This window comes from Xiphophorus hellerii, chromosome 20 (genome assembly GCF_003331165.1).
Source record: "Xiphophorus hellerii strain 12219 chromosome 20, Xiphophorus_hellerii-4.1, whole genome shotgun sequence".
NCBI classification, from domain to species: Eukaryota; Metazoa; Chordata; class Actinopteri; order Cyprinodontiformes; family Poeciliidae; genus Xiphophorus; species Xiphophorus hellerii.
This window is the reverse complement of record NC_045691.1, coordinates 14,814,750-14,837,105: the sequence shown is the minus strand read 5'-3', so window position 1 is coordinate 14,837,105 and position 22,356 is coordinate 14,814,750. Positions and strand designations below refer to the sequence as shown.

At 37.1% G+C, this 22,356-nt stretch overlaps 1 protein-coding gene across 1 annotated transcript; it reads right to left on the bottom strand.

Annotated features, from left to right (window-relative positions):
* Nucleotides 1-4,468: 4,468 nt before the first annotated feature.
* On the bottom strand, nucleotides 4,469-22,271 carry mst1 (macrophage stimulating 1). The gene is made up of 18 exons (XM_032550638.1): nucleotides 21,995-22,271; nucleotides 21,408-21,552; nucleotides 20,054-20,169; nucleotides 19,853-19,967; nucleotides 18,458-18,594; nucleotides 16,336-16,456; nucleotides 14,654-14,772; nucleotides 12,272-12,446; nucleotides 9,937-10,067; nucleotides 9,285-9,387; nucleotides 9,025-9,161; nucleotides 8,880-8,912; nucleotides 8,674-8,788; nucleotides 8,507-8,584; nucleotides 7,651-7,797; nucleotides 7,443-7,549; nucleotides 7,143-7,282; nucleotides 4,469-4,997 (listed from the first exon to the last, which is right to left on the bottom strand). The coding sequence occupies exons 1-18, from the start codon at nucleotides 22,041-22,043 to the stop codon at nucleotides 4,836-4,838; spliced, it is 2,130 nt and encodes a 709-aa protein (XP_032406529.1). The 5' UTR covers nucleotides 22,044-22,271; the 3' UTR covers nucleotides 4,469-4,835.
* Between the last annotated feature and the right edge of the window lie 85 nt (nucleotides 22,272-22,356).

The window sequence follows — 22,356 nt, the reverse complement described above, 5'->3', positions numbered from 1 at the left end:
AGATTTACATAAAATGAAAACCTATTTCTCAAGTGCAGTGAAATTTTAAGGCTACTAATTTCTTTGAATTGTAATAATTCTGAAAAATGTTATATATTATTAGTCACATAATTTAATATGGACATATTTAGATGACTACTTTAAGCTCTGAATAGCTACACTAGAATTGATTACACAGTAGGGGGGGAAAGTGGTAACGTCTATAATAAATGTTTGAGACTCTGATGAGAACTGATTTCATGTAACAGAGAGTAACCTTAACCGTGTTGTGTTATCTGCTAACAGATAACAGGAAACCACCGTAACCTTAATAAGGTTGGGTCGGGGAGTGGATCGGAGTTTATAGATACATGTAGCAAACTCTCTATAACGGCTGTTTTACGACCGTTAAAGCTAAAATCTCGTTAACCGTAATTCTGGAAAAAAACAAAAAAAAATTACCCTTTTTCCCTTGAACGTCTGAGCACGTCTAGCATGTAATTACAGAATCAGCACCAAATGAACTTGTAACTTTACATTTTAGCGGGGACAGTTTCCACCAGCTTCACACCACTAACCTGGGAACAAGAACAGCTTTAGCGAATGAGAGAACGACCGCCATCTTCTTCCCCAAACTGTCTGAGGAGCGAGGGGGCGGGGCTCCTCACTCTAGGACTCCTGGTGAAACTCTGTCTATAATTTGGTTCCCTATTTTTTCCTTTCTTTAATTTGACGTGGTATTTTGGTCAATTTCACTCTAAAAAAACATATGTAATGCATTGTAATACCTACTAATTTATGTGGTGGCTTATACCCTTAAATTTTCTTGACTATATAAACAAATGATTATTACAATCTCCCACTTTATGGTGTATCACAGTTGCAGATGTCTTGAACATTTCCACATTCTGTCCTGTTACAATGACAGAATCATTGTATTTAGTGTATTTAGTGTGATATCTGTATGGAAGTAGCACATAATTGTCAAGTGGAAGAAAAATGACACATGGTTTCCAATTTCCTTATTTTAAAAAAGACTGAAAAGTGTGGCATGTAAAAATTTATTGAACACCTCTGAGTCAGTACTCTAGAGAATCACCTTCAGCTGCAGCTGCCAGAGGAACGTCTTCCACATGTTTTTCCTTTGTTTTATTGCCGCTCTTGCATACATTTTTAGATTTGTGGAGTTCAAAATAAATAGTTATCTGAGTTGTGCATCTTTACATCCTCTCCAAAGTTACTATTAGCATCGTGGCTGCTTCTCTGATTAATTATTTCCCCACCTGGTCTGTCAGTTTAGGTGAGCAGTCATGTTTTGCAGTTGTGCAATGCTGTTTTTATTTTCTTATATTTTAGTGAACAGTGTCCTCTAATGCTATGTTTACAAGGAGCTGGACAATAAATCAATAACAATATTGTGATAGGCACTATAATAAATCTGAGAGATTATTCTATATTCAATAAAATATCCTGACACAAAACCGCACAGCATTCTGGGGGATGAAGGCAAAGGAATAGCTTTGGTCGATCAACCTATCACAGCAAGCTAAACAAGGTGGGTGGGATCAACTAACTCACTCATTCTTTGGTTACCTAGCAACTCAGTCATTCTTTGGTTACCTAGCAACAGCCAGCAGAGTAACTAGCAGCAGTTTCAGGTTTTGCTTCTGTGCCACATAACAGCTTAAAAATAACAATAAAAGTAAAAAGAAACTATGAAAACTGTGGCCACGCCACCAGTTTGGCAGTATTGACAAAAAGCTAATCAATAATTCTCAATATCAATAATTATTATGATATCATCATGCTATTAGTTGCATTTCAATTTAGGGAATACAAGTAAGGGAGCTGAATACGTATGTGTGCCTCATTTTGACAAGACATCTTTCCTACACCACTTAACAGTGTTTTAAAACATTTTATTTTATCTATTTTGGAGAAAATGCTTGCTATCTTAAACCAAACAATAAAACTCACTCTTTTTCCTTTCAGCTTTATGCAGACGCTTTATACAAAGTGATGAATTCAGATGAAAAGAGTTTGCAGCACACATTCCAGCGGCGGCTAATGCTGGACCTCTAGTGGAGTCTTGTCAGGTGAGCCTGCTGGCAAGAGCCCAGCATATAAAGCTGTACGTTACAAAAGATGGAGCCCACCTCTGAGTTGGAACCACGGCAGTGACAGGTTCATGATGTAATTCAGAAATACACAGAATGAATATCCAGTGAAACCACAATGTTACACAATGTTACATTCAGTCAGAAACCAATACGGTAAAGCGTTTAATTCACTAATAATACACCTACTTTTCAAGTTATTATAGCAAAAAGCAGAGTAACAAGGAAAACATTTGCATATTTTTGTGGCAGTTTTTCTCAGCATTTTAGTCAGGGTTACCAGAAGCTTCTGCAAGAGCTGCTGAGAACTTGTACTCATTTATGAACTGGACCTGTCATCATCTTTACGTATTACTAAGTGAAAGTGAAGAGAAATGATCCATCAACGTCCACAATCAGTCTCTATTAGTTTCTGCTTGTGCAGAAAAAAACAAAAACAAAACAAAGATGTCGCACGCACAGGTAAAACATTGGTGCCAAAACCAACAAGAGGAAGACATTGCAGGGAGTTTTTTTTTTTTTTTTTTTTTTTTGTAGAGTGTCCACGTGTCAGAGTTCAGTGGCCCTCTGCAGTCGGAGATTTGGTCGGACTCTGATCTTGAGGTTTATTTAAGCTGAATTCCGTGGGCTCATCAGGACCGGGTTACAAAAATCCTCCTATAGAACTAGAAAGAATGTGCAGCGCATACAGTTCTGCATAAGGCACAAAGGCATGTCTTTGGAGGTGGGGGCAGGCATCAAAAGACAGGCAGAGGAGGGATTTCTTTTTAGAGGCTGGGGGCAAAGAATGTATTTTGGAGCTCCCACTCAATGCCAAGGCGAGACAGGGGGAGGCGTACAGTTTTGTAGTAATGGGAGTACTTACAGGGGGTGAATGTTGGGATCTTTAAAACATCGCTGTAAACCAAATTCTTGTCTTGCGGTGCTTCTTGTCTCACCCAGATGGAAAACAACTCATTTGATACAGTTCTTTGCAAAAGTATTCACACCTCTTTAACTTTTTTTTTTACATAATTTATTGGGATTTTGTAATGGGTAATTAGATAAATTATAGTAATAAAGTCTAAAGAAAATGATGCATGCTTTCAATTTTTGGTGTGGATATGTATTCATCCATTGTCCATACCAGCTTGTTCTTGCAAGGCACAGGGTAGACAACTGATATCCCCTCCCTCCAGTGAAATATGGTGGAGGCAGCATCATGCTGGGGGATATTTTTCTTTGGGGATGGATGGAGATAAACACAAGAAAATCTTTGATGAAAACCTGCTAAAATAGACTGGCAGAGCTTCACCTTCAAGCAAGACAACAAACATAATCTTAAGCCTAACATCAGACTAAAGCAACAATTAAATGGTTTAGCTACAAACATATTAATGTGTAAAACTGGCTGAGATCTAATTGACAATCTGTGGCGATACTCAAAACCTAAAATTCACAAACTTGTTTTCTTTTAAACTGATGGAGCTTCAACCACTTTGCAAAGAAGCACAAGGACAAATTCCAGTCCTCATGCTTCCAAGCTGGTAAAAATACCTCAAAAGATTTGTAGCTGTGATTGCAGTGAAAGTTAATTCAAGATTTTGAGCCAAACATCAAAATCCCAATAAAAGACAATACCATGCTCAATGTGCTGTTCTTGTTTCAAAACCTTTTTTTTGTTAATTATCTTTTCATATTTGGCATGATGCTACATTGTACAACTTTAAAAACAGTAGTTATTATCAGGAAGAAAGTTTATTAGAGTAGGAGTCAGAATGTAGATGTACTTAAATTAATCATGGAGATGTACGCATTAGCATATTATACACTTGTACACAAATTCAACTCTGACGGACTGAAAAATCCCAGAGGATGAACCAAAAAGTTGGATTTCCAACTTGGAAAGTCAGAAATGCCTCACCTGTTCCTCTAAAATGTGGTTAGAAATTTACTTTTCACCTTTTCCACTTTTGTCTGTACCTTTGTCACAAAATTCCTCTAAAACATGCATAGCAACTTTTGTTAGTAAACATGTTGTTAGAGGGATTGAATGCATTAAAACAGATCAATATGTTACTACTTGCAGCTTCTCCTCGTTTCAAGATGCAGCACTCAGCTCCTTCAGACTAGCCAGAAGCAATTAGCAAACACCAAGTGGAACTGCATCTGCTCAGTTCATTATAGGAGAAACGTCTGAGTGAAACGCTGGTAAAAACGTTGCTAAAGGGTTAATGGAGGAACGTTGTTTTGATGACCTCCTGAAGGCGGAGTTCCAGAAAGAGCAAGAGCTTCTTAAAGAGACAGAGGCCCAATTTCAAGGCCTTAAATTAGAAAGCAAAATTTCTTTTAAGTTGTGTTGATACATGCAGTATTTTTATAACAACTGAAAGTAACGTAGTTACTTTATTGTGCTATCACACGCCACTATATGTCTTGAAAATACTGGCCCTTTAAAATGTAAGGAGTCCATAATGTAAAGCATAGCAAAAAATGTTAGCAAACACCAACATTTTCAGAATGAATTAGCTCCAAGTTTCAGTGCAATAAAAGAACTTAGAGCAGATACAAAACAACAAATTACACTGTGTTAATGTTTACAGTAAGAGCCCTTTCTGGTAACACTGTGGCATCATAGCTACATAACATTGGACATAAATCCCAATTGTACAGTTTGATTAGCACAAGTTTTAACTTCTAACAAAATAAAAATGTCCATCTCTTGCGAATGTTGAAGCATTTGCTCAGTTCCTAGATTGGCTAAGCCATCTCCATGACCTTCTTGATCCAGTCTACGTACACAGACACGCGAATGAAAATGTTGGGCTGTCCCGGGTGTCCGCAGCGCCTCATGGGGATGATCACGCCCTCCAGCACCCAGCAGTCGGCGTTCTGACACGCCAGAGGGCCGCCATAGTCTTTCTGCAGACACACAGCAACAACACTCTGGAGTCATTATTTGTCTCTGTTATGACTGAGTGTCACTGCCGAGGTGGGAAACATCTTGCAGTCACATCTTGCCAGTTCACTTACATTAGCCATATGGTGGATGTGTTTGATTTATAGGAACTTATAAATAACTGTATGTTCTCTCCTCAAAGCAGGATAAATCAACAGAGGAGTTTTTTTTTGTTTTTTTTTGAGGAGATTTAATCTATGGCGGTTCACATGCTTTACTTCTTGTCAAAGAAAAAGTTTCATGTTTGGGGAAATACATTTAGTCACTTTTTATGAAAGATTTGGAAAGCATTATTTATTAGATTTTATTTTCTGGAGTGACATTTCTGTTAGTGCTACTTTTCTATTATATCATTGTTTAGGGCTATTGGAGACGTTTAGTAAGAATAAAAGAAAATGCTAAGAGTTTAGGTTATCTTGTGGGCTTGGTAGTGGGCAAAGTCCAATGTTCTGTGTTATATATGCTGGTGTGTAGTAAACGTAAGGTTTGTTTCCTCTACCTGCCATCCCAACAGCTCTGGGAACATATTATTACTTGACCTAAAACAGAGTTTAAGTATTTGCCTCTTTGGGCTCTTCACAGTGACTCCTAACTCACCAAAAAAAGAAAAAACAATAATGCTTTTAACACCGCTTTTAAGTAGATAAGGCAATTTAAAACACAAGTGTATTTTAAATGTAATTTTTGCAGCAGACCTTCCACAACAGGTTGACGATAACGACTGCAAGAAATGTCAGAAAAGAAATGGTTATTTAATTAAATCACAAAATAAACTTAACATCTAGAAAATCAACCTCATGATCTCCATGATGCTGTTTGTTCACTAATGTTTTCTAACAAAGTTGTGAATTCTTCATTTGCTTACTAAATAGACAACTTCTGACGTCAGTTGGTGGCACTGGATTTCATTTAGAGTGCAAGGGGTTTGGATTACAAATGCATGAAATGCTTTTTATAATTTTTATTCGTAGTTAAAGTTGAAAACTTTGTTGTATTTTCTTTTCAATTAACCACTCTCCTGGTTTATCACAATAAATCATAAAGTGCATTGAAGCTTTGATGAGATAAAGTGAGAATACTTTTGCAAGACACTGCATACCTTCAAACTACCAGAAGGGGTCAGCTTAATGCTTGCATGATAGTCAAAAGTGTGGTTATTGTACAGTGAACCCTCACTATAATGCGGTTCACCTTTCACGGCCTCGCTGCTTCGCGGATTTTTTGTGCAGTTTTTTTCCACAGTGCATTGTGTTCTGCGTCCTGATTAGCTAAACAGTTTCCACGCTTCTTCTCTACTTGTGTGCCAATAACATTACGGTATTTAAATATACGCAGTTTAGGGGTGCTAAAGCACATTTCAAACTGAGTTTATATACCTCTGGGAAAAATTTAAAGTTTCTCTGATTTTACTCTTTATAAGTATATGTTTGAGTAAAATGAACATTGTTCTATTGTTCTGTGAATTACTGACAACATGTCTCTTAATTTTGTTTGTGAATGTCTGTAAATAGGCAGTTAGATTTAGAATAGCTTCTCATGGGTCTTAGCCCTGCTGGGGGCTAAGCACCCCTAAAAGTCAGATCCTAGAATCATCCCTGAATATATGTAATACAGCTTGGCAAATTTTGGTAAATGTTTTTGCCCAGAAGAAAAAAAGAGCGGCAACTACCGATAACCTATGTTCTTCTTTCAAAAAAACACATCTGCACCACAGGCTTCAGAAGAAAAAGACACCAGAGAGCGCAGTGGCCGAGGCACAGTGAAATACCTCGAGTCATAATTTGTCCTACTGTACTTCGTATTTATAATTAAAATTATTATTTTACTGTAGTTATTTGTAAGAAAGCGTTATATTTGTTAAAAAAAATGCTTGGGCCTGAAAACAGGTTTTGTTCTTTGGTTTCCAATGTAGAGTATTTAATTATGCTGTATAATAATTGTAAAAAAAAAAATAAAGGTAACTACTTCACGGATTCCTTTCGGAACGCAACCCCCGCGAACAACAAGGGTTCACCGTAAATATATTGTTTATTATTTCTGTATAAGTAAAGAAAACTGCATGAACTATGAAAAAGGCAGCCATCAAGATGTTCACTGCAGACACCTACCTCACAGGCACCAACTCCAGCCTGAAAAGAGTTTGTGCACATCTCATTTTCTCGAATGCGACCTCTGAAGTATCTGTTGCATTCAGTGTTGCTGATAACTGGCACGTGTGCAACATTGAGGACAGTCTCATCTCCCGTCCCTGAAGAAACAGCGACAAGAAAACTACAGCAAGTAGCATGCTCAGAAAAGATGTAGAAATGTCCCTTTCTCTCATTTGCATGCGACGTTACTTTAACCTCAAGTTTTAATCTTTTGCAGAAAGTGCATCCGTAGCCTTCTGACTCCAGAGTCTCTCTTACCTCTCGTCTCACCCCATCCAGCTATTTCACACTTTGTGTGCTCGGGCACTATGTAGCGCTCAGGAGGGAGGCAAATCTGAGAGACACGCTCGTTGAACTGGGCCGGACTTGAGACAGACAGAACGCGCAGTCAAAGGAGAAACTTTGGTAGTTATTTTGTTCAAGTGGTTGTGTGTGAGGGCGTGTCCTGATGCACGATTATACACACTACTCCAGCTGCAGCATGACCAGCTGAGACTCAGAGGGTCCACACACAATCTTGGTGAGAGGAATGGTTTGCATGCCAGGCTCTCCTTCCTGCGGGTCACGGAAAAGAGTTCCCATCATGGCGGAGTACCCAGGAAGGTCCACATAGCTGTCAAAAAAAACGAAACATGAAGACAAACATCAAAAAAAGGCTGCTGCTTATTTGTTTAAAATAAAACAATAAGATTATGTCATGCATTTTTGTTTTAAATCTTTTCTGTAAATACCAAAAGGGTGCGTAATTTTACCCAAGGTTATGATAAATCTCATACAGGCCAGTGCTTGTGTATAAATGTAGCAAATAAATGGTTATATTTTTCTGAAAAAAAATTCCTGTGTTACAATACGCTACCACAATAAAACATTATTTTATTTTATTTTTTGCAACTACCACTCTACTTTTGAGTTGTCTTAGGATACAAGGTCCAGCTAATGAATGCATCAAGAAAGTGACGCCATTTTTAAACCAAATTGATGTAAAATGTTAGATTTTTTTTCCTTTTCTGTATTTTCAAAGTTAATAATCTGACAAGAACTTAAAAAAACAAACAAAAAACAGTTGTAGTTGGAAACTATTACAATTTATAAACTAAAAGTAAAGGTTGGTGTACCACACTCACTGACTATAAAAGGGTTTTCCACCTGATTTTTATTTACATGTTAACTAATAAATTAACCATTGTACATTGGCATTATTATTTCAATTGAGCTATGTTATCACTATATTTTTGTAATATATTTTACATTAAATATATTTTAAAAATTTGTTTGCTCCACGTTTCACGTGTAAAATCTCAGAGCCTTTCTAAATGAACTACCAGGAGGAGAAGCACTGCTTTGTGCTGATCACCCATCTGGGATTCACCAGAGATCCTCCACAGAAGTGGTTTCCTTTCCTGCACACAAAGAGGTCAGAGGTCATTCACAGCGCAACAGAGACTGTTTTGATAGTTCATCACTAAACGCCGTCAGCTGTCAGCCTGACCTGTCTCTGAGGCTCACAGTCCACGGCGAGTTCCCAGGGATTCCATTCACGATACGCAACCTGGTCGGCTGGGGACGGTCGTCTCTCTTCCCGCACTCGCTGAACTCCACCGTCTCTGTGTTCACAAAAACACAACAATATGACAGCACAAGAAAACCGTAGCATCTTCTGAGCAGCTTTTTGTCCATATTAATTTGCAAACTAACCTACAGTTTCTGTCAGTGGCACTTTCTCTCCAGCTGTTTGAAAGCAACAGAAAAAAAAAAACTGTTAAAGTAGTAAAAAGAGGATTGGATAAACAGTCTTCTTGAAGTATTTTAAACTTAACACACAAAAAGCAGAGGTAAGTACCACACTGTTTAATGGCGCAGTAGTCAAACTCAGTTTTGGGGTCAGTGGTGTAGCACCAGGGCCCGTGTTGGTCCCCGTCTGGGTTACGACAGTAGTTCTCCGTCAGGTTGGCGTCCGGGTGCGTCCGTGGGTTTATTCTAAAAAAATAAATCACACAAATATAAATATATTAGTCATATGAGATAAGAGCTTTGCTTTGTAGAAGGAGGTTGGCTTTTACTTTGGATTGTTTGTATAAAAGCCCCAAAGTATCACCACACCTGGTCTGATGAGGTGTGTTCACGTTCCATTTCTGACAGGTGATGCCTTTGCGAGTTTTGCGGACGACACCTCTGTAGTTTTTTCCATTTTCCTGGTAGCAGTCTGGGAAGATAAAAAGACTATTGTCATAAGTAGAGCTGGACAATGTGGCTGGGAAACGTATCGTATCGCTCATATTAGTCGATATTGATCATTATTGATTAGTTTTTTGTTTTAAATATCTAAAATACTGTGAAATTGGTGACATGACCTTTCAAGTTTTATTTATAGTTTTCACTCCATGCAATTGTTTATTATTGTTAAGCAGTTATGAGTGAAACCTTAAACTGCTACAAAAGTTACTCAACAGACTGTTGCTAGGTAACCAAAGAACGAGTAAGTTGCTAGGCAACCAAATAGCACGTGATTTAGTTGATTCCATCAACCTAGCTTAGCTGGCTGTGAGAGATGGAGGAGTTAAAGACTTTCATCAACCTGTATCGGATATATTATCTATTGATATTGATCACGTGTTTATTGCAGTATATATTGCTATTGATTTATTGTTTAGCCCTAGTTATAAGTGAAATAAAATTGTCATTAAAGTGGAGGAGTGCATTGAGACCTTCACTGGATTTATTCTTAGATCATTTCTGAATCAAGGCGAAGTACCCTCGGCCTCTATGTCATCAGCGCAGCGTTTGATCTGCAGGCAGAGAACAGTCCTCATCTCTGGCACTGAGGTAAAACACCAGGGAGCCTCAGAACCGTCTGGGTTACGGCAGTAGTTTTCCTCTAGACCCCTAGATGAGACATAACCAAGAGTCAGTTCAGCACACCAATAATCCTTCTAATTTAGAGAATTAGACAGCCCACTGAATTTTCACAGTGCCTGGCAATAAGTGTTCTCACATCTTAAATATCTTTTTATTCTTAAGCTCTTTCTCTTGAATGTTGGTATTTATGTCCATTTTGGTTTTAGATCTTTTCAGTCCAGTTCAGCCATTTATTTGTTTTTCCCTAAATCTACCTGTTTGTGTTTTAATGCTAAAGCTAATGATCAAATCAAATCAAATTTTATTTGTATAGCACATTTCAGCAGCAAGGCATTTCAAAGTGCTTTACATCATTTCAAACACAGAAACACAATGCAACATAGAATCAACAATCAAAACATGACATTAAGTCAAGTTCCATCAATAAATTTGTAATTGATTACATTTCAAATATAATCCTAAACAAGTAGATTTTTAGTCTAGATTTAAAGGAAGTCAGTGTTTCAGCTGTTTTACAGTTTTCTGGAAGTTTGTTCCAAATTTGTGGTGCATAGAAGCTGAATGCTGCTTCTCCTCGTTTGGTTCTGGTTCTGGGGATGCAGAGCAGACCAGAACCAGAAGACCTGAGAAGTCTGGAAGGTTGATACAACAACAGCAGGTCTTTAATGTATTGTGGTGCTGAGCCATTCAGTGATTTGTAAACTAACAACAGTATTTTAAAGTCTATTCTTTGAGCTACAGGGAGCCAGTGTAGGGACTTTAAAACTGGTGTTATGTGCTCTATCTTCCTGGTTTTAGTGAGAACGCGAGCAGCAGCGTTCTGGATCAGCTGCAGCTGTTTGATTGATTTGTTGGACAGACCTGTGAAGACGCTGTTGCAATAATCAATACGACTGAAGATAAACGCATGGATGAGTTTCTCTAGATCTGGCTGAGACATTAGTCCTTTAATCCTGGAAATGTTCTTCAGGTGATAGAAGGCCGACTTTGTAACTGTCTTTATGTGGTTCTGGAGGTTCAGGTCAGAGTCCATCACTACTCCCAGGTTTCGGGCCTGATCGCTAGTTTTCAGTTGTAATAACTGAAGCTGTGCATTGACTCTAGATCGTTCCTCTTTAGGTCCAAAAATAATAACTTCAGTTTTGTTTCTGTTCAGCTGGAGAAAGTTTTGGCACATCCACACATTTATCTGTTCTAAGCATCTGTTCAGTGATTGGATGGGCTCTGAGTCACCTGGTGACATCGTAATGTAGAGCTGTGTGTCATCTGCATAGTTATGGTAGCTAATATTATTTCCTGTTATAACCTGAGCTAGTGGGAGCATATAAATATTGAATAAGAGGGGTCCTAGGATTGAACCTTGGGGTACCCCACATGTGACCTTTGACCTCTTAATGAGAAGTTTCCAATTGATACAAAGAAATCCCTGTACTTAATGTAAGATTCAAACCAGTAAAGCACTGGACCGGAGAGTCCCAACCCAACTCTCCAGTCGATTCAGTAATATGTCATGGTCAACAGTGTCGAAAGCTGCACTGAGGTCCAACAGAACCAGCACTGTGGTTCTCCCACAGTCTGTATTTATATGGATATCGTTGAACACTTTTACGAGGGCGGTCTCTGTGCTGTGGTGAGCACGAAAACCAGACTGGAAGAAGTCAAAGCAATTGGTTATCGGTTAGGAAGCTATTTAACTGTTTACACACAGCTTTTTCAATAACTTTGCTTAATGATGCACTTCCACCTGAACACACCATGTTCATGGCAAAACACAGTGATGGCAGAATTATGTTGTGGAAAGAATATTTGATGGGAAGATTAATTTAGCTAAAACCTTGTTGTTAACGGTGGCAAAAGTAAACAATGTAACATTTTCCTTTCACATCACAATGATCCACTACTTTATGTTGATCGATCACAAAAAATCCCTATAAAGGACATTGGAGTTTGTGTTTGTTACACAAGCTAAACTAGTGTGATTGCTTTTACAAAGAACAAGGAATAACATTTACTAAATGAAATTATGTAAATCGTTGCTGGTAGATAAGTGAACAAAAAGTCACAGGAAAACTTAAAGACGTCACTCTGCGGGCAACCAGTTTCACTCTGGAATTGCTAATAGTCTGTTAGCAAGTGTTAGCAGAGAAATAAAACTGCAAGTTATTTCCTGCACTTATTATACTATTATGCAACCTGTCCACCCCCTCCATTAAAATCAACACAGTGCTTACTTGCACTCATAGATGTTTGGGATGAAGGGATGCCGATGAGGAACCTGGACGTCCCATCGCTGACAGGGGATGCCAGACGCCGTCTCATTGACTTTGCCACGATAGTCTTCGCCTCGGCCTCTGAAGCAGTTGGTGGTGAAGCTGGAGCGCTGCCTCTTCTCCACAAGGACTTCAGCTAAAGTCACGGAGAGATGTTTTTAAGAAAAATTAGCTTTCACATGCACAGATAAGAGGGACCGATGCTATTATTAGAAGAAACATAATTTATTTAGTGTTGCAGCATTTTTGTATTTTCCATGGAAAGTAATGACATTTCATAGCACAATCAAGTAACTATGTTACCGTTAGTTGTTATAAAAATGCAATATATACCAAATATAACTTAAAAGGAATTTAACTTTAAAATTTAACACCTTGAAATTGGGTCTCTGTCTCTTTAAGAAATTCCTGCTCTTTCTGAAACTCCGCCTTCAGGACGTCAGTCACAACATGACTCCTCTATTAAGACTTTAACAAACATTTTTATCAGCGATTCACTGAGAAGTAACTCCTATAATGAGCTCAGCTGATGCTCGGTTCCACCAGGCGTTTGCTAATTGCTGCTGGCTAGTCTGAAGGAGCTCAGTGGGGAAGGGCTGCTCTGAGGATGAACGTTGAAGGCACAGCTGAATGGTTGCCATGAAGATTAAAGGATTTCTCAAACATGCATGGAAGAATCGAGCATTAAAACGTGACATAAAGTTGATTTTACATGTAACTGAGTAATATTTTAGATATATTGCTGTATAATTCAGCCTTTGGACTTGGTAAAACACAATGAATTAACACCAGCTGGTTACATGGTTCCTCAAATTATTTCAAACCGTGGAAACTTCGCACGGATCCCCAAGCAACTTCTGAGCCTCTCTACCTCCAGACTCTGGAAACTTGATTCCCAAATTAAATTCTACATGTTTTTAATCTAAAAATAAGAATTTGGACGACTGTTTGTCCTTCACTGACATTAAACATTTCTATCACACCTTCTGGTTCAAAGAGACTCAATGACAAAAAACACTGCTAGTGTGGCCCATATCTTTCTGAATATTTCTGTTGCGGGTCTTGTGGTTCATCTCAACTGAAGCTATTGAATGTTCTTTCCTTTGCAATACTCTCAAGTCCACATTTATCCCAGTGTTTTCTGCATATATTTTGCCACATTTTCCTTTTTGCTCAACTTTCTGTTATATGCTCTATCACAGCCAACATTTTCAGTGATTATTCAGTGATTTAGGAAAACAGCAGTATCCCTTATGATTGGATAGCTTATGATGTAATATTTCTGTTTTAAAGATGAAATTGTGTTGGTCTGGCTATAGATATAAGTCATATTAATCCAGATTAACAAAAATCAAACATTTTAATTCTCACTATGTTGCTATGAAAGCAGTTACTTTTCTGAACAGGGACTTTCTTTGTTGAAACTTTTAAACGTTTATTTAAACTTAACCAGTGTTTCCAAATAGATTTTAAAAGACAAAAAAAAAAGAGTCAATCAAAGGGAATCAAGAAAATCTAAAAAAATATGCAATGCAATTAAATAATGTAAAATAAAGTCTTAGAGAGCGGCGTGTGATGTTTTCATCAATTATCTCACCACAAGATGGCGATCTTTTCAAACGTTTGTGGCGGCATCGATCTGCTTTATCACCAGAAAAGCTCGTGTTGTTCTTGACATATTACACAACTCATGCTGAATGTTGGGGAAAACATTGAATTGCTGCTTAAAAAAAATAATTAAATAATAATAATCCTACACATTAAATTCTATTAGTTTTTCATTGATCAGTCAAAACAAATCAGGAGAAAAAGAACAAATAAGAAACCAAACAAGTAAAAACTAATTTAATCCTTAACAAGTTGCATAAAGAATAAAATAGCTAGGGAGTTTGCTTCAATTAACCCTCACTGACCCGAAAGACGTCTGGGAATAGTCAAACTTAAAATCTTGGACAAACATCTGTTTGGTTCTGCTGCAATCAGCCCTGAACCCGACACATCGGTACCAACCCTTAAATGTGTCATAATTAAGAAACTATTGTGCCAAACAATAACAAGGTGATTTAATTACTTTGAATTAATAACATAACCTAGTCCCATTGTGTTTTTCAGGAATCAGCTTTTTTTTCTTTCCACACTAAAGCAAATAAATAAAGGAAATTAGTAAACTAAACTTTATAATAAGACAGAGACCATTGCAGTTTAGTTATTAGAAACAAAAATGTTATCCACAATGTTTAAATTTTCGCATTCAGTGACATAAATCTGTCTATCCAGCTTAAAATGTGGAAAACATGGACAAGTTTAGGACAAGTTTGTGCAGAAAGATAAATATTTTCTTACTGCATTTGCTGATGTCGCAGCTCTCTCTCTCTGTTTCAGTGTCGGTGGTGTAACACCACGGCACCGGAGAGGCGTCCGGGTTACGGCAGTAATTATCATCTAAGCTCTTGTCAGGGTACCTGAAATAGATAGACATCGCATTAAACATTAACATGATAAAAGATTAAAACCAAATATTAAACAATGTTGATGAAACTGCCACCACAATTATTTGCACCTTGTGTAAAGATATGTTTTATCTTTTAATCTTGTCTACACTTGGGTCTGTGGTCAGCCTTGTTTTTCACAAGATTTTATTATTTTTCTGACTGAAGATATTGGCCAGTTCAGTTTAGCAGCTATTCTCTACATATATCTGGTTTACTTTAGCGAAATGTTGTTTTGCGTTTTCCATTTTAAACAACTGTCTGTAGAGAAATAGGTTTCAATTCTATTTTAATATCAAGTATATTATTTATTCTACAAAAACAGAAATGTCCTGGATACATTTTTGAAGGAAGTAAAAGTTCCTCAACACTGAACATGAAACAGGTAGATATCCTAAAATTTGTCCAGTTTCATTTGTCCTGAAAAAAGTCAACTATTTGAGGAACCAAAATGTGCAGATGATTTAAAACAAAACTATTTCATAATGCCCCCATGTCTATGCTAATAAAAATGTTACTTACTTAAAGTTTCAACTCTGAGGTGTATTTCTTAACTACTCAAACACAGCCCAGTGTTAACTAAATGAAAATGTAAACTTTAAAGATCATTACTTCATCTGATGTGCATGTTTTTTGCTCACTGACTTCACAAGAGGCACAGGAATCAAAGGTTCAGCAGGCATAGCTTTAGCTACAGCCTGGGGGATTTTTGACCGAATTTGACAGACTCCGAAGCATTCAAGTTGCACTTGATGGGGTTCAACCATAAACGAACCAAAGTTTTACTCTGATGACTCCCTCGCCTTGGAGGATACTGCCACGAAGTAAAAGCTACAGCTAAAGGTAAAGCAGTTTTTTAAACTACAGCTTTTTATTATTCTGATTCTGAAAACGCTCTAATCCTCATATACTACCTTAAACAGAAGCGCTATTTCCCTTTACAGTAGAACTGCAGGTAGTCTGAACTCATATTCCCAGAGCAACTTCTCTGTTGCTCTGAGGATGAGACATTTTTATTTATCATTTCCTCTAGTTTGTCTGGAATTATGCGTCAGCTAGTCATGACACAATAATGGCTGAACATCTTCCATTATGAAATGGAGTTTGTGAACAAAGAAGCAGTTCAGAAACTGCTTCTATGTATTTATATATATATATTGGACTATCTTATTGAAATCCATGTTGAATTTTCTCCTAGAGCACAAATGTTTTGCTAACTGTTAAGGTAAATGGAAATGGAGAAATTTGATTGAAAACATGCAAAAAAGGGAGGAAAGACATTTCTGCAAAGGATTTAAAATAAGTTGCCTTATACCTTTTGTGATGTCATCCAAGGATATTGCATATGGAAGCTTAAATTGATTGTTTATCCTGATTGAAAAATTTAAAACTGAATACCTGGAAAAATATCAAAACCACAACATATTTCTCTATAGGTGAACAGCAACATCTAAAAAATAGCAATGCATTGCAGCAAAGAAGCTAATCAATTTGGTAAGCTCACTAAAAGCAGTGCAGCTATGCATGAACATGTACTTTTCAGGCTGGTAGATGTGTTGATGAGGGAATTGCTGATCCCATCTCTGACACTCTTTGCCGCTCTCAGTGTGATCCACCTGGCCTCGGTAGTCTTCTCCGTTGCAGGTGATACACACCTCTGCAGACACAGGCACAAAGTCAGACATTTTTATGCAAGCAATGAGAAAAACTCCTCAAAAATAAGCAAACCAGTACATCATTTGTTGCTAATAGAGTTACACTTCTTTAAGATCTGTTAATATAACTATCTATTTGTGAAACACAGTAAGAAGAACAGGAATTGTTTGATTTTTCTGTCATGGATCTGTTTTTTTTTTAGGCAAATGTTATTACAAAGATGCTGAAACTTGCACTTGCCACAAAACTGCAGCCATGTTTTCCGTGTTTACACCGTGTTCCAAATTATTATGCAAATTGTATTTAAGTTTCATAAAGATTAAATTTTTTGTTGTGCTATTAAATGTATAGATGGTATTGAGGATCAGGGCTTTTTGAATCACTATAATTAATTTCAGATAGCTGGGTTGATTAGTTTGTCTGGTGAGCTCAATTAAAGGAAATCTACTTCAGAAGGATGTTCCACATTATTAAGCAGGCCACAGGTTTCAAGCAATATGGGAAAGAGAAAGGATCTCTGCTGACGAAAATCATCAGATAGTGTAGTGTCGTATGACAAGATATGAAAACATCAGATATTTAACAAAAACTGAAGCGTTATCATACTGTGAAGAGATTTGTGGCTGAGTAGTGGATAGGTGGTGGATGGACATGGCTATGACGTCAGCAAGGAGGTGGTGGAGTCATGCTTTGGGCCGAAATCATGGGGAGAGAATCATTGGTCGGCCTCTTCAGAGTCCATGAAGGTGTGAAAATGACCTCAGCAAAGTATATGGACTTTCTGACTGATCACTTTCTTTCATGGTTCAAAAAGAAGAGCCGTACCTTCAATAGCAAAATCATCTTCATGCATGACAATGCACCATCTCATGCTGCAAGGAATACCACTGTGTCATTGGCTGCTTTAGGTATGAAAGGGGAGAAACTCATGGTGTGGTCACCATCCTCCTCTGACCTCAACCCTATTGAGAACCTTTGGAGTTTCCTCAAGCAGAAGATCTGAGGGTGGGATGCAGTTCATATCAAACCAGCAGCTCTGGGAAGATATTCTGACATCCTGCAAAGAAATTCAAGCAGAAACTTTTCCACAAACTCACAAGTTCAATGGATGCAAGAATTGTGCAGGTGATATCAAAGAAGGGATCCTATGTTAACATGTAACTCAGTCTGTTAAGATGTTTTTGATTGAAATAGCTTTTGATTTTAGTACATGTGACCACTTAATGCTGCACATTCAAAGAATGACCGTTTGCAGTTCTTTATAATCCATAAAATGTTTAAAAAATCTGCTGTGCATAATAATTTGGAGCAGTGCATTTTGAGTTTTTTATTTTTGAAAAAAATACTGTTCTCATGGGGAAGCTTTGTTCAGTAAAATTTGATTTATACTGTAATAGTTCATGACTTGAAAATTATACTGACCGTCATTTGCCTTGACCATTTAAGAAAATCTGAGAAAATATCACTTGCATAATAATTTGGAACACGGTGTATGATGTTTTAACAAATCAAAAGCTCTAAACAGCATGTTCTTTAGTTTCTTTTTCCATTGAAGTTGTACATATAATAATCTTATTTGCGAAAAAAAATTATTTTCACAAAAATATCTTTTGTGAAAGTTAGTGAGAACCTAAATTTTTCTGTCAATGACTTGTTTTTTTAGGCAAATATCTTTACAAAGATGCTAAAACTTGCACTCAATCACAAAACTGCAGCTATATTTTCTGTACAATATTTCAACAAACCAAAAGCCAATAACTAAATCAGTACATCATTTGTTGCTAATAGAGGAATAGGTTTTTTTTATTTGTGAATATAATCTTCTTTTTAAGAAACAAAGTAAAGAAGAGCCTGAATTGTTTAATTTTTGTATCAAAGGATCTTTTTTTAAGGAAAATGTCTTTACAAATATGCTAAAACTTGCATTCAAAGCTGCACTTATATTTTCTATATAACATTTCAGTTGCGTGTTCTTCAGTTTTCCATCCTGTCAGAGTCGTACCGTCTTTGCACTGTGGGATGTTGCAGCTTTCGTAGCGTCGCTCGGGGTCGGTGGTGTAGCACCACGGACCGATTCGATCCCCGTCCGGGTTCCTGCAGTAGTTCAGCTCCAGACCGTTGGTAGGCGAAGGAGTCCATCTGAGACAAACAGGGTGGTTTTAACTGAGTGACAGATTGACCCGCATAATGTGTGGGTGGTGACATTCAGTTTACACGCTCACGGCGGCTGGATAAACTGAAGCGCAGGACTTGGACTGAGAGAGAAAACCCACAGCGCTCTGATGAGTCACTGCGATGTTTGTTTTACTAAAATCTACAGAGATCTGGATGTTTCATCTGGAGTTGCACAATTTGGGTTTCCCATGAGGCTTGCACACTGTGTGGCGAAAACAACTATTCAAATGTTTAACCAGAGTAATCAGACCATCTTTATTTATGATATTTGTTTCTTCTTACATTATTTTGATGTGTCCTTTACATGTTTATGAACAAAATTGGGGACAGATTGCTTCTGAACTACTTTCTCTCATCTTTTTAACATTAACTTTGGAAACTGAAGACAAAAAGAAAACAAATAATTCAACTTAAAAAATTGAGTTAATTAGTTACAAGTAACTAAATTAAGTTTATCCAAGTACATATATTAAGTTTAAGTTGTCATGTTAAACAGGTAAATAAATTAACTGTGACAAATTTTATTTTATTACATGTCACAAATAAAGTAAATATTTTAAGTTGGAGCGCCATTCTCTTCTGATATTAAGATTTTAGTTGTTGCTCATATTTTGTTTCTGCATACAGTGTATATTATGGAAATAATTCAGATTAACTGTCAAGTTTTGCTATTTTGCTGTCAAAAAAAAACTTATTTATGTAACACTTATTTCTTAATAAATATTACAAACAGAAACAGGAATTAGATACTCTAAGTATTTTTGTATTTCCTTCATTGGTGTATTTAGTGTTATGTATTCAAAGCAAAAACCGGATCTTCCAAAAATAACCAGAGGGTAAAGTATCCCCACTTTTTCTTCAACTAGATTACACATCTTTGTTTATATATTTTAAATGTTTGAAACAATGTTATTTTTTGTTATATAAGTGCAAAATAGGGATTTATAAGGAATGCAACTTGACATTTCTCAATAAAGAGCTGACTATATGACGATTTGTCATTTTTTAAATTGTTTGTCACATTGGAGTTTAAAAGTATTTTCAAATTTAATTCAATTCAAAAACAGTTCATTAATCCCAAAGGGAACCTGAATCATAATTAATAATATATCATTAATGTCTTTAAAAAACCCCTCCATATTTTGAAAGGATTATTTCTCTTGTAATATGTTTTCAGGCATGTTTATGATAATTATTGACTTGTACAGGAAAAACAAATCACCTGTGATCGTGAGGAAACTTTGACCACCACTGCTGGCAGGTGAGTCCACTTTTTGTGGTGAAAACTTTCCCCCGGTAGTCTTCCCCTTTACCTACAATGCACTTCCTTACATAAACTGCAAAAACAAACCAAAACAGTTATGTTTAAAAAAAGAAAAAGCAAAATTACTGCAAAGCTGATTTTCACCAGCCATCTCTTCACCTTTCTTCTCGTAAAGATCACAGTTGACGTTTCTCTTTACTTCTGCGTTGCTTCCGTCGGCAACCCAGGGCAGATGTTTACAGGTGCCAATCGGACGAATCTCGTAGTTGAAAGCTCTGGAGATGAGAAATGTTTTTCAGTGTTTTTTACAACCAGATAAATTACCAGTTATGCATGTTTGTAGAGGGAAACCTGTGAGCGATGTTATCGGATGTGAGAGATTCAGTGTCTAGCTGCAGATCAGGAGGGAAATGTGTGCAAATAAACACTTTTTGTCACAAACAAAGCTATACAAACAGTAACATTGAGGATAAAAGTATATCTCACAGACTATTTCCGTATTTAGGAGCTTCAGCAACTGCTCAAACTTCCAACTCTGACAGATATGGATGTGGGGTGTAATGCTGAATTTGCATCATAATTCATCACGATGTAACATGGGGGGAAAACGTGTGCGTGGAGAGAGTTTCTCCTCTCTTTGGGCAGCAATTAAGATGTTTAAAGTGACAGCAGGAGATAAAATTAGCCTGGAAGAGGACAGCGTTTAGTGTAGGCTGATGGCAAGACACCTTCTATACATGCAGGCTATGTTGGCGTTTGTTTACTGCTCACTTTTAGAAAATCCAACTAGAAAATGCTGCAGAAATCCAGAATACTTATGTTTAAAATTAGCATAAAAAGAGATTGGAGAAATTTTACTTAAAGAGGTTCAAATTATTGTTATTTTGTTCTGAAAAATTCAAATGTAACTAATAAACAGGGATACAAATTCATCTAGTTTATGAGCCTTGTAAAGATTTAGTTGGGTAGTAGAGTGCGCTTTATATTTCTGCTGACTTCTTTGATATCTGAAAGCAAAACCTTTGGTTTTAATATAAATACTAAATTGGGGATTTAGATTATTGGGGATATCAGAAAGCATTGGTTGCTTTTTTTCGTGTCATATTTGAAATATACCAAAAAAGAAATGCTATATCTACCAGACTGAATTTTATGCCCACTTTTTTCTTGTCAAAACAGCACAAGTGTAACTAACTTGAAAGGAAAGAGTCTGTGAACATAATGTTTACATTTCTGTAAAGTATCGTCAATTGGTTTTAAGTTTAGACTTTGACTGGGCCATTCAAATACTCCTTTGTAGTTCTGGTTTTATATGTAGGTTAAAAAAAACAACTAATAAACAAATAAAAACTAAATCAAGCCCAGTATAAGTCTCTTGCAGCCTCTAACACGTTTTACTCCAAAAGAAACTATTCCCACAGCATGATGCAGCCACTACCACACTGAAGACAAGGGATGGTGTGTATTCAGAGAAATACGAAGTGATTCTTGTCTGCAGACAGTGCGGTTTTACCTGCAGTCCTGAGATTGTGAGCAGCGGCTTGCGCACTCCTCCAAGTTCAAACCGGGCAACATCTGCATCCGAGCTGCGTTCCAGGCGGTCGGAACGAGCTCCCGGCCCTCGGAGCGCTGGTAGTCGTTGAGAGAACTGCGGAGCGCTGTTCATGTACAGCAGAACACCAGACATAATGCAGATGTGAATGTGTTGATGCTGATAGAAACGGTCAGCAGCAGATCAGTGGCACCATCAGCAACGTTTGGACATGACCCTGCACACATGTAACCTTTGGACCAAGACTCTCCTGCTGCTGTTTTGTGTACTGTGACAAAAGAGAGCTGCAGATAGCTGCATGTTTACACTTAGCTGCTGAAACACACCTAATACTTTAGTCATTTTTCATCATATATCCAAAACAAATCAATCTTCTAGCTATTTACAGGGAATTATCAATTACTTTTTCTGATTTCAATTTTCTAAATCTTATTTTCTCTCTGTGATACAACTTAATTTCATTGTTAATCTGGTAAAGTGTCTCTAAAAGTAAATCAAACATTTAAAAGTCTTAACTAAGTTTAAATATGGGAAAACTAGGGTCTTACCGGTACTCAATCCAGTAGTCAGGAGAATACAGAGCAAAAACAGCTTCATTGTTTGCTTCTAAGGAAGATAGACCTCTTTTGTAATGATACTATAATCAACTCTGATTTAATTACAATGAGGTGAGTCTGAATTTTGCACTTCTGACTACAAGCCCACCTCAAATAATTTTAAAAACAATAAAAACCCTTAAAGGTTCATTAAATTGTCAAAAATCCTCACAGAAAGTCAGAAAGCAGAAATCCAACAGCCCACAGCAGAGCACTAAGCTGCTAACCAAACAGTAGCCTTAATCCCCCAAACAGCTAATCAATAAGCCTATTAATCATTAATAAGCAGTGACATATCGCCTTGTGGTCTGTAG

Coding starts and splice junctions, on each gene's coding strand:
- mst1 (XM_032550638.1), bottom strand. CDS start 22,043: ATGAAGCTGTTTTTGCTCTGTATTCTCCTGACTACTGGATTGAGTACC. Junction 8,913..9,024: donor CTGCGCCATTAAACAGTGTG/GTACTTACCTCT, acceptor GCTTTCAAACAG/CTGGAGAGAAAGTGCCACTG. Junction 8,789..8,879: donor GCCACTGACAGAAACTGTAG/GTTAGTTTGCAA, acceptor TTGTGAACACAG/AGACGGTGGAGTTCAGCGAG.